The 16487-nt window shown below is 39.3% G+C and overlaps 1 protein-coding gene across 1 annotated transcript; it reads left to right on the top strand.

Moving 5' to 3' along the window:
* Positions 1-706: 706 nt before the first annotated feature.
* LOC134582876 (alpha-1-antitrypsin-like) lies at positions 707-15654 on the top strand. The gene is made up of 4 exons (XM_063439548.1): positions 707-1360; positions 3485-3744; positions 10181-10328; positions 15460-15654. The coding sequence occupies exons 1-4, from the start codon at positions 707-709 to the stop codon at positions 15637-15639; spliced, it is 1242 nt and encodes a 413-aa protein (XP_063295618.1). The 3' UTR covers positions 15640-15654.
* The last annotated feature ends 833 nt before the right edge of the window (positions 15655-16487 follow it).

The raw sequence follows: 16487 nt of genomic DNA, 5'->3' as shown, positions 1-16487 counted from the left end.
TTAACAATTAAACCTGTCATGCTTACCTCCCCTCACCCTGTAACACTCCATATTTCAACCATGTCACACTTGCCCTCCCTTATTTTGTCACACTAACCCCTCCACACTGGCACTTATGTATACACGACTGCCAGGCTGTACAACCATATCCAGCAATCGTGTATAAATGATTAGCATAATTGTAAATTAAATTAGATTATTGCATACTATGCCATAGCTACAGCCAAATAGCTCACAACGCAGCCGCATAGGGAGCCGTGACAATGCAAGCTTCTAAAGATGAATACAAAGACTACCTCTCTGCATCCAAAAATGCAAGCCTGCCATTTAATATACTTACAGCTTCTTATAAACACGCTAATGGGCCTCATGTTTGAGTTTCTCCTAAGGCCTCGCAAAGTCTAGAGCTGCCCCTGCTGGTCATATTGTATTACTTTGCGTCAACTACACACACTGAAGCATGACTTTCAATGCCTATTTCAAGATCATTTATAAATACTTTGAATAAAAGCAGTCCCAGAACAGAACCCCGAGAGACACCACTTACCACTGTTGTCCAGCTTGAAAATTTACCATTAATGACAACTCTCTCTCTACTCTTAACAACTCTATGTAATCAAGCATAAATAAACTGCTTTATTGAGATGACTACTGATTTAGTCTAATTTTTATTTATGGAAGATACCTTGCTGATCTTTTGCAGAAAATGAAGGTCCTCCTTTTCTGTTTGAGCTTCTCTCTACTATGCAAAGTAGTCTTCAGTCACAACGGTGGTGAACATGACGATGATTATGAAAGAGGAACACACGACTCACATCATCATGTTTTTGCCAATGAATCCATAGCTTGCCATAAAATTGTACCATCCAATTCTCAGTTTGCCTCTAGATTATTCAAGCAGATAACAGATAGAAATCCTTTAGATAATATTTTCATTTCCCCGGTCAGTATTTCCACTGCTCTTGCCATGCTTTCTAAAGGAGCTAAGTCCAAGACCCATGACGAGATCTTAGAAAAGCTTGGCTTCAACAGCTCTGAAATCACAAAGGAGGAATTTAATTCTTGTTTCCAGCATCCTTTCTATGTCTTTAATCACCCTGATTGTGAGCTACAGCTCGACAGTGGGAATGCCCTCTTTATAGACACAAAACTCAAACTGCTCCAGTCATTTTTAGATGATGTCAAGAGAAATTACGAGTCAGAAGCATTTTCTAGTGACTTCACAAATTCAGATGAAGCAAAGAACCAGATCAACAGCTACGTGGAAAAGAGAATCAATGGGAAAATTCCTGAGCTACTCAGCAGTATTGACAAGGACACAATGTTATTCCTTATCAACGTTATTTATTTCAAAGGTAAGGCCAAAACTGCTCTACTAATTAATTAGGAATGCTATAGCCAAATTTCAAATGTACCATTGTTTCACTTTTGTACAGATTCAATATATATGTGATTCATTATAAAACATAATCTGCCAGTTATTTCTCTACACTGCACTACATTAACTAACACTACTCATTACACACTTAACCATACTGTACTACACAAACACTATCAACCCCTACAATACCCTAACTCTAACTAGTAACTCCTTTGTTAACACTATTAACTACCTTAACACTAATGTTGGTCTAAAACAGGGTTGGCCAATAGGTAGATCCTCAGATGTGGTAGAACTACAACTCCCATCATGGGAGTTGTAGTTCTACACCATCTGGGGATCTCCCTATTGGGCAGCCCTGGTCTAAAGATATTGCTGTAATATAAAAGATACATAATGATGTAGCATGTATTAAGGAAAAGTAATGCCTTTTTGTGGTTCTGGAGACATTTATACACAACTTAACCTAAGTCTTGTGGTTTATAATTATGTCTCCAGAATCCTTCAATGGTATTGGTTTTCCCATAGTACACATTTCACCATTATGTATTCTCTCTCCATTTCCATTGTGGTTTATAAATAAGTTCAGTGATTTATATAAATGTTTGCAGGTATAAGTCTGCCCCCTTGGTCAGTGACATCACAGGAAGGATTTTGCCTCTGGAGTGCGCATGTTGCAAATGTAACGTTGATGGACAAACCCTAGTCACTTGCATGTGTTTTCATTGGCTTGGAAGATCATTGTACGTAGTCTGGTTCATAAAACTGTACTGTGAAAAAAGTCTGATAGCAACAGCAGTCATCATAGCAGCTGCTATCATCTAATTCACCAGTTACTCTCATCATATAGCTGCATGGAACTATGTCTGGGACTAAGCAAAATCTAATTTAAGCATCTTATGTGATGAGGAATAAAAACAAAAAAATAAGAAATTAGAATGAAAGGCACCTGATTAGTAGAACGTCTTCCTTGCTTGGGACCACCTACCTACTGGAGCATCTGTTTGTAAAATTGCTGCAATTGTAGAAACTTTAAAGAAAGGTATTTTTTTTTCTTTTGTTATTAATTCATTGTGGTTGAATATTTCTAATCCATCGTTTAAATTAAGGATAGGCCACCTTCAGCACTCCAGATGTTGGGGACTACATCTCTCCTGATGCTATGCCAACATTATGGCTGTAAGAGTATTTTGGGAGAGGTAGTCCACAACATCTGGGGTGCTAAAGGAAGCCTACTCCTGCATAGACAATTAAAAACTAGGGGTTCCTTTATTTTCCCCTGAATTTTTTTCTTGCCTAACATATCATTTAAAGGATCACTATAGGGTTAGGAACACAAACATGTATTCCTGACCCTATAAAGTTAAAACCACCATCTAGCCCCCCTGGGCCCCTCCTGCCTCCATAAATATAGCAAAATCTTACTGTATTCAAGCTTCAAGCTGTAACTCTGCATGCTGTTTGCCTAAAAAAAACAAGCAGTCTGCGGACATCACCAGAAGTGGTAGCATGATCCAATCACAATGCTTCCCCATAGGATTGGCTGAGACTGACAAAGAGGCAGATCAGGGGCAGAGCCAGCACCATTCAAACACAGCCCTGGCCAATCAGCATCTCCTCATAGAGATGAATTGAATCAATGAATCTCTATGAGGAAAGTTCAGTGTCTGCATGCAGAGGGAGGAGATACTATATGTTTGGATGCATTTTAGGCAGCCATGACCCAGGAAGGATCTCTAGCAGCCATCTGAGGAGTGGCCAGTGAAGTTATCACTAGGCTGTAATGTAAACACTGCATTTTCTCTGCAAATCATTCTACTCACCAGAACAAATCCAATAAGCTGTAGTTGTTCTGGTGACTATAGTGACCCTTTAATATATATACATTGTACAATGAGATGCAATGGTAGAATCGGTAACAATGTATCACCCATCTCCATGTCTGCATTGCTACATTATTTTAAATATTAATTAGCTTTGCCAGTTTGGACACAATTTTTATATTTTTGTATTTTACGGGTGCTTAACTTTAAAGAACAGAAACAAATCAATTTTAATTTGTTGAACTGTGACATAACAGATAATTCTGTGTTTTCAGCGGAGTGGGAAATGCCATTTAATGAAGAATTTACTAGTGAAGGAGATTTCCATGTTGATGAGAACACAGTTGTGAAAGTGCCATTTATGAGGAGAACCGGCATGTATAACGTATTACTGTCTGAAAACGTTACCATGGTGCAGATTCCATACAAGGGCAATACTTCAGCTCTGTTTATCTTACCAAAGGAGGGAAAACTCAGACACATCGAACAGAATCTTCAGGAATCCACAATCAAAGCATGGAAGAGCAAATTCAACCAAATGTAAGAACTTTACTGCATTCATCATAACATGCCATAGACTTTTATTGACATACTGGAATGTTCCTTCTACTTATACACTTAGAATAACAAATCAACACTTCCTATTATGATAAATATAGTCAGAGCAAAACAGAATTAGTATAGCTATAATCAGGGACTTACAATGAGAGAGAAATTAAATGGGCATTCTAATATGCAAAAAGCTCAGAGTAATGGTTATGTACCCTTGGCAGACCCAGAGACTGCCCCACCTTCAGCCAGTTAGATAAGTTATACAATCTATACTTCTGAATTATCAATATCAATATTTCCCAACATGGATGGCAGTCATAGACTGAGGATGCTGGTTTAATCTGCCTCAGCGCTTCTGGTGTATGTACCTTGCGTGTTTGGAATTTGCATGCCCCTCTGCATAAAGTGCGATTAAAAGGGGCACACCTGCCCTGGGTTACAGCAGACCTAATTCAAATGTACCAGTTTAGAGATTCTCTGTGGTCAAATTTCAAGCGTATTGGCTCCATGAACGATCACTGTACTTACATACAATGGCGAAATGCATGCACAAAACAAACAAAAGTGTCATTAATAAACATCTTAATAATTTAAAAATTAAAAACCAGTGTGGACCAGATCAAATCCCAGCAGTGTTGCTGAAGTTCAGTGCGCCAGCAATTGCTAAACCTGTCACTACCCTTATCAATCCCTGGCGTCAGGATACATACCCAAACTTTGGAAGACTGCAAAAGTTGTACCTATCCATAAAAGTGGTGACAATACTTTGGTAACTATCGCCCAATATCATTGCTCCCGGTATTGCCAAAAAGCTTGGAAAAATGCGTCCACACGCAACTATGTGAATATTATCAACGATCAAATTATCTGATCCCTGATCAATCAGGCTTTCATCCAAATCACTCAACTTTGACTGCCCTCTTAAAAGTTTGCAATGAAATCCAAATTGGCATGGAACAAGGAGACTTAACTGGAGCTATTGTCCTTGATTTTGCCAAGGCCTTTGACACAGTAGACCATGGCATTCTTTTGCAAAAACTTAAAAACTCAGGTATTGGTGATCGTCCGCTAACCTGGTTTTGATCGTATGTTTCAGACCGATTGCAATATGTGGCCATTTCTGATAGCGTTTCCCTCCCTCTTCCCAAGGCCGCCTTTAACGCGGGGCAAATGGGGAAGCTGCCCTGGGCTCTGTCACTGCTGGGGGGGCCCAAGGCAGCTGCCCCGTTTTCCCTCTGCCTGCAACAATTTCTTTTGGGGTCGCTGATCCCAAAATAAACTGTGGGCAGCGGACCTGCACACTATGGGGGCACATTGGGTGGCCCATGCACTTAGGGCCACCCAGTGGACCTGTGTCAGCAGGGGCCCAGTCGGGAGCTGTGGTGCTTTAACAGCACGACCGGGCCCCTTGCTTTTCGGCAGCTGACTGGAAGGAAGTGACAGTTGTGCGTCACTTCCTCCCACCGAAACAGGGCCAGGCCATGAGAGAGCAAGAGCTTAACTTCCAGCCACCCCAGCCAGCCCACCGGGGAGGAAGCCACCCTTCAGGAAAAGGTAAGATCTGGAGGATGTATATCACATTTTCCGAGTGTCTGAGTGTGTGTGTGTGTGTGTGTATGTGTATCAGTATGTATGTATGTATGTGTGTCAGCATGTCTGGCTGTGTGTGTGTCAGTATGTCTGTGTGTGTGTGTGAGTTTGTCAGTGTCTGTGTGGTTCAGTATGCATGTGTGTCTGTGTGTGTCAATATGTCTGTATGTGTGTATGTCTGTCAGTGTGTCTGTCAGTATGTCTGTGTGTATGTGTTTTTCAGTATGTATGTGTGCCAGTATGTCTGTATGTGTGTATGTGTGCCAGTATGTCTGTCAGTGTGTCAGTATGTCTGTGTGTGAGTCTTTCAGTATGGTTCAGTATGTCTGTGTGTCTGTATGTGTCAATATGTCTGTCAGTGTCTGTGTGTATGTGTGTTTCAGTATGTCTGTCTGTGTGTATGTGTGCCAGTATGTCTGTCAGTGTATCAGTATGTGTGTGTCTGTCAGTGTTGGTGTGGTTCAGTATGTCTGTGTGTATGTGTGTTTCAGTATGGCTGTTTGTGTGTGTCTCTGTGTCAGTACGTCTGTCAGTATGTGTCTGTGTATCTGTATGTTGTCCGTGTGTGTTGTCCATTGTTTGTATCTGTCTGTCTGTGTATCTGTATGTATGTCAGTGTGTTGCTGTATGTTCTCATTGTGTGTATCTGGGTATCTATATGTAGTCAGTGTGTATCTGTGTGCCTGTGTATCTGCATGTGTATCTGTCTGTATGTGTGTCAGTGTATGTATCTGTGTATCTATATGTAGTCAGTGTGTGTTATTGTTTGTATATGTGTTTCTGTATATCTGTATGTGTGTTTCAGGTTGTGTATCTGTGTCAGTCTGTGTATCTGTATATCTGCATGTGTATCACAGTGTGTGTGGCAGTGTATGTGTATATGTGCATACATCTCAGTATTCAAACACACTCCTGCATTGAAACATTAATACTACATACAAACACACCAACATTATATATAAACATACCCCTGCATACACATAAATACATGCTTGCATTCAAATTCCAGCATAACATATGAACACATCCCTACATTCACACAAACATACTCCATACAAATGAATGGAGGGGTAGGTGGAATATCAGTACTTGCAATTGTAGTATGTGACTGCTGAAACTTCCCAAAAACCAGAGTCTCTTCTTTTCTGGTGGTACGATGGATGTAGGTAGTAGGATCAAGGAGCAGCGCCTGTGAAGGAATTCCCACGCTCAGAGCGATATGGAGGAGGGAATGAAAAAGACACAGATATCGCGTAGTATATTGAGATCTTAAGTAATGGTAAATGAAGGGAAAGGAATTGTACTTACAATTTTCTGGAGCCTATACTCAGTTCCAGATATGTGCGCCTGGACGATACAATCCCCGCCTATGGATATGTAGATGGTCCTTGGATGTCCTCAAAAAGGGGGTATCCAGTGGTGGTAGGGTATATCTCCTTTCCAATGGCAGTAGGCCAAATAATTGGTGATATAAAAAAAGGATAAAAACACAAAATAGTGCTCTCTGGATAATACAAAATAAAATGATTAAAACAAATGGAGGTATACTCACAAGTGAAGAGCAAATAGGATATTGCTCAATATTTATAGGCGTAGGTGGTATGATCCCCACCAAGGATATCACTCCTCGAGTCCTCCAGTGGGGGTGTTGGAGAGAGTAAAAGGAATTATATTATAAAATAGAATAAAAAGGATAGGCTTGGAGGTTCCAATAGCATAAATGAGCTATGTTTATTGGAGATAAAAAAAATAGTAACATAAAACAGCTTAAAAAAAACACTAACTCAGCATACTTTAAACATAAACACTCTCAAAAATCACACCAATCCCTCCAGTGGATAAAAAGATAGGTGGGAGTCCTTTATGACCGACCGCAAGCACATTTTATTTCCCAAAACAGTTCCATAGATTTGGGCTGTGCGGTCAGTCAATTTCCTGGCGAAAGACGGCTAAGTCCCATTCAAAGGCACTAACAGGTCCGTTCATGCAAATAGCTTATTGCAACAGGATGTTCGAATTGTCGAACATACCTCGACTTTAACCGAAGTGTCGAAGTGGAGACGATGGTAAGGGTCAGCGGCGTTCGTGTATTTGCGTAGCCGGTTTTAGTTCCACAGATTCTTTAGCATACACTGCTGACCGCATTTGACTAAATTACAATGGCCGCCACCACGTGTTCCTTTGTCGAATGGCGGCCACTTCGACGACTTCGGCACTTCGGCTGTAGCCTCACATCAGCTCCCAGTAACAGCCACCGATCTCGACTGCTGTGATCTCCCTCTGTTGGGCCGGGATAACCCCCACCAGCCCCAGGGGGGGGAGACGGGGCCTGCTCCATGACCCCAAGGGGGTCTGGTGTGATTCAGTCGGGCGGGATAGCGGGGCAGCGGCCGTCTACCCCGCTCACCGCCTAAGTAGGCCTCATCCTGTGCGGACGACTTGAGTCATTCTGGGGGACTAAAACACGGAGTGCAAGCCTCTCCCCAGGTCCAGTGCCCCTTCATGTATCGGACCGCGTTCTCTGGTCGTTAGGAGGGTACCAGTTTAGCTTTTACTTGATAAAATTTCGCTCGTTTGCAGGAGCTGTTGTTTCTTGCGGCTGGTCTGCATGGCGGGCAGGCCCCGCCCCCCAGCTCTCTATGATCTTGACTATAATTACAGATAATAGGTATTTTGTCCTGTTTCTCCTCTGACACAGTTTTTAATTTATATTCTAATAGAGTGTTCCTTTCCACATCTCCAACCGATTTTATCTCCTGATCCAAGAGTTCACTACAGTATCCTTTATTTACAAATTGTTCTTTTAAAAATTGGGTTTGGGAATCAAAAGTTTCTATTCTTGTACAATTCCGTCTCATGCGTAGGAATTGGCCCTTCGGTATATTCTCTAGCCATGGACGAAAATGGCAACTCTCTTTATGGATATATACATTAACATCAACCGGCTTAAAGAAAGTGCATGTATCGATACTACTCCCTGTAGCAGAAATTTCTAGATCCAAGAAATGGATTTTATGCTGGCTGTATTCCTGAGTAAGCCTAACATTCCACTCATTAGAATTTAAAAAATTTAAAAATTCCAAAAAGGTAGAATGGTCTCCCCTCCAAATGATGAAAATGTCGTCTATGTACCTTCTATAGAGGACCAGATTCGCACTCCAGTCATGCTGGGAATAGACAAAAGAATTTTCCCAAAAAGCCATAAATAAATTAGCATAACTGGGTGCGAATCTGGTCCCCATAGCGGTTCCCCGACGTTGCAGATAGTACTCCCCCTCGAACCAAAAGAAATTGTTTCGAAGGATTAAGGAAATTCCCTCCATAACAAAATCTATTTGCTCCTTGGGGTACAACCCTGATGCTTCCAAAAAGGAATAGTTGGCTCGGCATCCAATATCGTGCTCTATACAAGTGTATAAGCTAGTGACATCACACGTAATAAATGCGAAGTCACTTTGCCATCTAAAATTCTTCAATATTTGTAGTAGGCTCATAGAATCCTTTAGGTATGAGGGATTCTCCTTCACTAGAGGTTGGAGAAGGGTGTCTATGTATTTGGACAGGTTCGAAAGAAGTGAGCCCACTCCGGAGACAATAGGTCTCCCCGGGGGGTTACTAACGTCCTTATGGAGTTTTGGTAATACATAGATTACTGGAATTTTTGGGGACTTAATATTTAGATAATCATACTCTTTTTTAGTTAAAATCTCTTTTAGAAGACCTTTGTCCAGATATTCTACAAAAATCTTATGGATATCTTGTTGGGGATTTTTGTTTAATTTGACATAGGTGTCTTTATCCTCTAATTGCCGATTGATTTCCATAATATATTGGATTTCCATAATATATTGTGATATAATTATGTTACACAAGGGATTAACATAATTATCACAGACAGTAAAAATACAGTTTTTACACATACCCTGTAACTTTAAAACCATACATCCAATCTCCTTAAATTACACATTTGAACTCAGCATACTTTAAACATAAACACTCTCAAAAATCATACCAATCTCTCTAGGGGATAAAAAGTTAGGTGGGAGTCCTTTATGACCGACCGCAAGCACATTTTCCTGCTCAAAACAGTTCCATAGATTTGGGCTGTGCGGTCGGTCAATTTCCTGCAGAAAAACGGCTAAGTCCCATTAGAAGGCACGAACAGGTCCATTCGTGCAAATAGCATATTGCAACAGGATGTTCGAAATGTCTAACGTACCTCAACTTTAACCGAAGTGTCGAAGTGGAGGCGACGGTAAGCGGTCAGCGGTCAAGGGTCAAGTGTATTTGCGTAGCCGGTTTTAGTTCCACAGATTCTTTAGCATACACCGCTGACCGCGTTCGACTAAATTAAAATGACCGCCGCCACGTGTTCCTTTGTCGAATGGCGGCCACTTCTACGACTTCGGCACTTTGGCTGTATCCGAAGTGCCATATAAAAAGTGCCAAACCTTCCCCAACAGTATTTAAAGAGCCAGAATGAGTGACATACACTCTGGTATGACCGAATACTGTTTTTAAAGGGCCCAATCTCCCAGGGCCATAGTCCAGATGCAACAGGCGGGCAACCAGGCTCCTCCAATGCAACGTGGTGAGATTGGTCTCGTCACAGTTAGGAGAGCCTTGATTAATGCAAGAAAAATAAGTGGTTAAGTCATGGTAGCACTCTCAGATACATCCTCATATTGGCGACCCAATCTGTGGTACTTGGAGTCTATATGCTTTGCAATATATCCTTTTAGCATTAGGCATAAGTTATCCTTTACAAATATAATGATCAGATTTGCTACAAAATGATTTCTAATCTGTTACTTTCTTCATTCATGTGTGATAGGTATGTGGAGTTATACCTTCCTAAATTTATTATTTCCACAACTCTGGATCTTGAAGAACTATTAGATAAACTGGGAATTGCTGAGGTATTTTCAGATGCTGCTGATTTGTCTGGGATTACGGAGCAAGTCAAGTTAAAAGGGTCCAAGGTGAGAGGTTTTTATGTGTCCTTACACATGAATTTACTGAAATTGAAGTGGTTTGGTTGCAGTGTCCCTTTTGCATTTAGTGCTGCAATCTTAACCCTTTAAGACCGGAGGGCGTACTATTACGTCCTTTTTAAAGCGGCTCTAAACGCCGCAGGGCGTAATAGTACGCCCTCCGGTTTTTCCTTACTTACCCGGTCGCCGGTGGTCCCACGCCGGCGATCGCGGTTGGGGGGACTCCCAGGGAGCCCCCCCCCCGTGGCAGATCTTCCTCCTCCGGTCCCCCCGGTCATGTGAGAGTGAGGTCCTTGCGAGGACCTCACAATCACATGGCCGGGATAGCTGGCTTCTGTATTGCCAGCAGGGGGACTAACTGTAATGACAGTTGGTCCCCCTGCTGGCTGAAAATAAAATTAAAATAATGTTAAAAGTGTAAAAAAAAAAAAATATATATATATATATATATATATATATATATATATATATATACTTAGATCATATATATATATATTATATATATATGATCTAAGTATATATATACACATATACATACACACACGTACACCGTCTAGGTGTATTTTAATATTAATATATATATAATTATATATTAATATCAAATTACACGTAGACTGATATTGATTAAATATATATATAATTATTGTTATATATATTTATATATAATCTAAAAAAAAATGTAAATACGTAAAAAAATAAAATAAAAAAAATAATTACAAATAAAATATTAAAAAATATATAGATGTGTTTTATTTCGTTCTAACTGTATTGTGATATTAATATATATATATTTATATCAAAATACACGTAGAACGAAATAATATATATATCTATATACATAAATATATACGTATATATACCTATATATGAATAAAAATATTTTTAAAAAATTATATATATATATATATATACACACATATGTATATATATATATATACACATATATTAATTCTACACATATATTTATGTAATAATTTGACATAATTAGGTATCCTAATTAATTACAATTAGCGGGACCTGCCTGACAACTCATGCCGAAAGTATAGGGAATTTAATTTGCTAGCACTATATTTAACCCTATAACTTTCCAAGACACCATAAAACTTGTACATGGGGGGTACTGTTTTACTCGGGAGACTTCGCTGAACACAAATATTAGTGTTTCAAAACAGTAAAATGTATTACAACGATGATATTGCCAGTAAAAGTGACGTTGTATTGCATTTTTCACGCACAAACAGCACTTACACGGACGATATTATTGCTGCAATACTTTTTACTGTTTTGAAACACAAATATTTTTGTTCAGCGAAGTCTCCCGAGTACAACAGTACCCCTCATGTACAGGTTTTATGGTGTTTTCAAAAATTACAGCGTCAAATATAAGGCTTGTGTTTCATTTTTTTCACATTAAAATTCGCCAGATTGCTTACGCTGCCTTTATGACCCTATGGTAGCCCAAGAATGAAAATTACCCCTATGATGGCATACTATTTGCAATAGTAGACAACCCAAGGTATTGCAAATGGGGTATGTCCAGTGTTTTTTAGTAGCCACTTAGTCACAAACACTAGCCAAAATTGGTGTTTTTTGCATTTTTCACACACAAACAAATACTAACGCTAACTTTGGCCAGTGTTTGTGACCAAATGGCTACTAAAAAAGACTGGACATACCCCATTTGCAATACCTGGGGTTGTCTACTATTGCAAATGGTATGCCATTTTGGGTGTAAATTTCATTCCTGGGCTACTATACAGTCTCAAAGGCAACGTAACCAATCTGGCGAATTTCAATTTCAAATGTAACACGCTATATTTGACCCTGTAACTTCCCAAAACACCATAAAACCTGTACATAGGGGGTACTGTTTTACACGTGAGACATCGCTGAATACAAATATGTGTATTGTATTGCAGTAAAAGCAAACAGTATTTTGACATCCACAGTTAAAATGTCACGTAGAACTAAAAAAAAAAATTTCTCCCATTTTTTAATATTTTTTTTATATTACATTATGTTCCATACCTAAATATTTGATGTTAAATGAAAGCCCTGTTTCCCCTGAATAAAATGATATATAATAAGGGGGGGTGCATTTAATATGAAAGAGGTGAATTACGGTTGAACAGCCATATAGCGCAAATGCCAGGTTTTGTTTACGTTTTGTTCTGTTCACAACTTGTACATTTGGCTGCGGTCTTAAGGGGTTAAACATTGCAGCTCCAGAGAAGCTGCAATGTTTACATTGCAGCACAAAGTCAGCCTCTAGTGGCTGTCTCCCAGACAGCCACTAGAGGGCTTCCTGGATCAAAATGGACCTTTGGTCCAGTATCTGATGCTGGACGTCCTCACGCTCTGCATGAGGACATCCAGCATCAGATATTTCCCGATAGGAAAGAATTGATTCAATGCTTTTCAATGGGGAGATCTAATGCTCGCATTAGCACCTGCTTGTCGCAGGATATTGGAGGGGGCCGAGCATCGACCCAGCGCCAAGCGACATCGGCACTGGTATAAGGTAAGTAAACAAAGGGTTTTTAACACTTTTTTTACCGAGGGGGGGGGGGAGGGTTGCGAGGGAGGAGGGAGGCAGGGGAAGTGGTAGGGCCATGCCAGAAATACAGCTTTTTATTCCTGGCACTACAGTATTCCTTTAATAATAATGTATTATTATTACATTGATGTTATATTATTGTGTAGGGCATTGTGGAATTTGGTGGAGCTCTGTAAATGTGAACTATAATTAATAAAGTAAAAACACTTTCAGGGCTTTTTCAAGCAACAAATTAGGATACACACAGAGAAAACAATAACTATACCTTACTGAGATAGTGAGTGATATACTAAAGTGCCTGAATAAAAGCAGCTCAACACAAAAAGTGGAATACCTTAATCCATAATAAAGTGCAAAATATAAGAATAAAAAGGTATAAACAATATGCCAGCGAGTGGAGCGCTATGATGAATATTAATATAAATAATGAGGGGGTATACTCACCCCTCCAACATAGTGATACAATGTGTCCAAATGTACATACAAAGTAAAACAACAAAAAGAGAGAATATAGTGCAGATGGTTTATAAAAATAAAAAAATGAGTAATAGTAGCAATTGGTTGAAACCACTCATGTGGGTTGGAGCCTATAAGCTATTGGCTCCGTAAGTGACTCATTTTTGCTCTTGAGGCAGCAACACACCCCTTTATCCCAAACGATGTTCTCCCGAAGATATGGAACAAGCAGAGAGAGAGAACCTCATAGGTGGTATTGTACAGATAGTGTATACAAAATAGTGAGATAGTAATGATTATGCTCATCTTAGACAGAGCCTTGAATTCCTGGCTCTGAGGTTTGTTGGCAATATGCTACTTTATTGGGATAGTATTCCCCACATAGTGTTCCTGGAGGCTAGAAAGGACTATATGGACTAATATAAAAAAAATAACGATTTATTGTAGAGATAAAAAATAATAAAAACAATATTAAGACTTCTCAAAAGCATATAAGCTAAATGGTAGAAAGTCCAAGTATAAAAGTCCAAACTCCAGCTAAACGCGTTTCACTCTTGTATGAGCTTCCTCACAGCTACTGAGGGAGCTCATACAAGAGTGAAACGCGTTTAGCTGGAGTTTGGACTTTTATACTTGGACTTTCTACCATTTAGCTTATATGCTTTTGAGAAGTCTTAATATTGTTTTTATTATTATTTTTTTATCTCTACAATAAATCGTTATTTTTTTATATTAGTCCATATAGTCCTTTCTAGCCTCCAGGAACACTATGTGGGGAATGCTATCCCAATAAATTAGCATATTGCCAACAAACCTCAGAGCCAGGAATTCAAGGCTCTGTCTAAGGTGAGCATAATCATTACTATCTCACTATTTTGTATACACTATCTGTACAATACCACCTATGAGGTTCTCTCTCTCTGCTTGTTCCATATCTCCGGGAGAACATCGTTTGGGATAAAGGGGTGTGTTGCTGCCTCAAGAGCAAAAAGGGGTCACTTACGGAGCCAATAGCTTATAGGCTCCAACCCACGTGAGTGGTTTCAACCAATTGCTACTATTATTCATTTTTTATTTTTGTAAACCATCTGCACTATATTCTCTCTTTTTGTTGTTTTACTTTGTATTTACATTTGGACACATTGTATCACTATGTTGGAGGGGTGAGTATACCCCCTCATTATTTATATTAATATTCATTATAGCGCTCCACTCGCTGGTATATTGTTTATACCTTTTTATTCTTATATTTAACAAATTAGGATAATTCACAAGAGAATTTCAAATTTTAGGCCAATTCAACTATTTTGACTTACCATTTGCAATTTTCATGCCAATTGCACACAATTCCTGTTTTAGTAAATAACCTCATATAGTGGATGGCTAAGAAGCAGGAGTAAGCTGCTGACTGTAAAAAACTGGTGGAGAATTTGTTTGGGCTCCCATTACATTAGTCTCACCCATTGCATAACCCTCTTTTAATGCTTGTCTATTTTTTTAGAATTAGCCTACTCACATGTTATCCCCTTTATATCCTGTTTATGATATTCCATTCTGTAACCTTCCTATTCTTCCCGTGGGCAGGTAAGCACCCCATGTGGAGTTACTCATTTCCTGCCCCTTTATTCAGGTACTCAGAATGTTTCCCTTGTATCTCTGTTAAAGAGTTGAATCTCTGGTTATCTCTACAGGCGGTCCATAAAGCAGCTCTGAGTGTTAATGAGAAAGGAACAGAGGCCTCGGCAGCTACAGATTTTGGGATAATGCCCGTGAGTCTTGAATCCTCTATTAAAATTCTAATAACCTTTCCTTGTGCTCGTTTATAATGCAGAATCTTTTAGAGTTCTGTTTATATGAAAAGCAAAAAAAACATTGGCCGCATAATATTTCTCACGTCTATTGAAACATTGTTTCTGAGTTAGCACTTTGCCTTAGAATTGCACCATTGATAAGTATAGATCTATGCATTGATGGTGAAAAGTATTGGCCAATGATAGTGGGTATTGAAGTTAAGCATTCCTGTGGAGTTACTCACTAACTGACCCTATATTCATATACTCAGATTGTATCATTATTATTGTGCTGAATGTCTGGTTCTCTCCATAGGCGGTCCACAAAGCAGTATGGAGTGTTGATGAGAAAGGAACCGAGGCAGTGGCAGCCATTAAGATAGTGACCACACGTCTACCAACAACTATTGTAATAAATAGACCTTTCATCCTGGAAATTACAAACAATGATATTATTCTGTTTAAAGGAAGAGTGATAAACCCAGCGGTGGCATAATATGTCACATGTACAGCAAGGGAAAAAAGCATTTTAACCCCTGCTGATTTTGAACGTTTGACCACTGACATTGAAATTACCTGTCTATAATTTTAATGGCAGGTGTATTTTAACAGTGAGAGACAGAATATTAAATAAATAAAAAAAATCCAGACAAACGCATGTCAAAAAGTTTTAAATTGATTTGCATGTCAATGAGCGAAATAAGTATTTGATCTCCTATCAATCAGCAAGATTTCTGACTCCCAGCTTTCTTTTATACAGGTAACGAGCTGAGATTAGAAGCACTCTCTTGAAGGGAGTGCTCCTAATCTCAGCTCGTTACCTGTATAAAAGACACCTGTCCAAGGAAGCAATCAATTAGTCTCCAGATCTTAATCCCATAGAAAATCTGTGGAGGGAGCTGAAGGTTCGAGTTGCCAAACATTAGCCTCGAAACCTCAATGACTTGGAGAGGATCTGCAAAGAGGAGTGGGACAAAATCCCTCCTGAGATGTGTGCAAACCTGGTGGCCAACTACAAGAAACGTCTGACCTCTGTGATTGCCAACAAGGGTTTTGCCACCAAGTACTAAGTCGAAGGGGTCAAATACTTATTTCACTCATTGACATGCAAATTAATTTATAACTTTTTTGACATGCGTTTTTCTGGATTTATTTTTATTATTCTGTCTCTCACTGTTAAAATACACCTACCATTAAAAATATAGACTGATCATTTCTTTGTCAGTGGGCAATGTTCAAAATCAGCAGGGGATCAAATACCCTTTTCCCTCACTGCACATTGTGCCATTCTTCTCAGATTAAAGATGTTTTAATCAATGTTTTGTGTTTCTGTGTTCTTCAATA

Source organism: Pelobates fuscus, chromosome 13 (genome assembly GCF_036172605.1).
Source record: "Pelobates fuscus isolate aPelFus1 chromosome 13, aPelFus1.pri, whole genome shotgun sequence".
In the NCBI taxonomy this organism is placed as follows: domain Eukaryota; kingdom Metazoa; phylum Chordata; class Amphibia; order Anura; family Pelobatidae; genus Pelobates; species Pelobates fuscus.
Note: the sequence above shows the minus strand (reverse complement) of the source record. Positions and strands in the feature narration are given on the sequence as shown.

What these genes read in the sequence shown, in the direction of transcription:
- LOC134582876 (XM_063439548.1), top strand. Translation starts at nt 707, where the DNA reads ATGAAGGTCCTCCTTTTCTGTTTGAGCTTCTCTCTACTATGCAAAGTA. An exon ending in TTATTTATTTCAAAGGTAAG is followed by an intron (nt 1,361 to 3,484) that starts GCCAAAACTGCT and finishes TTTTCAGCGGAG; the next exon opens with TGGGAAATGCCATTTAATGA. An exon ending in AAGAGCAAATTCAACCAAAT is followed by an intron (nt 3,745 to 10,180) that starts GTAAGAACTTTA and finishes CATGTGTGATAG; the next exon opens with GTATGTGGAGTTATACCTTC.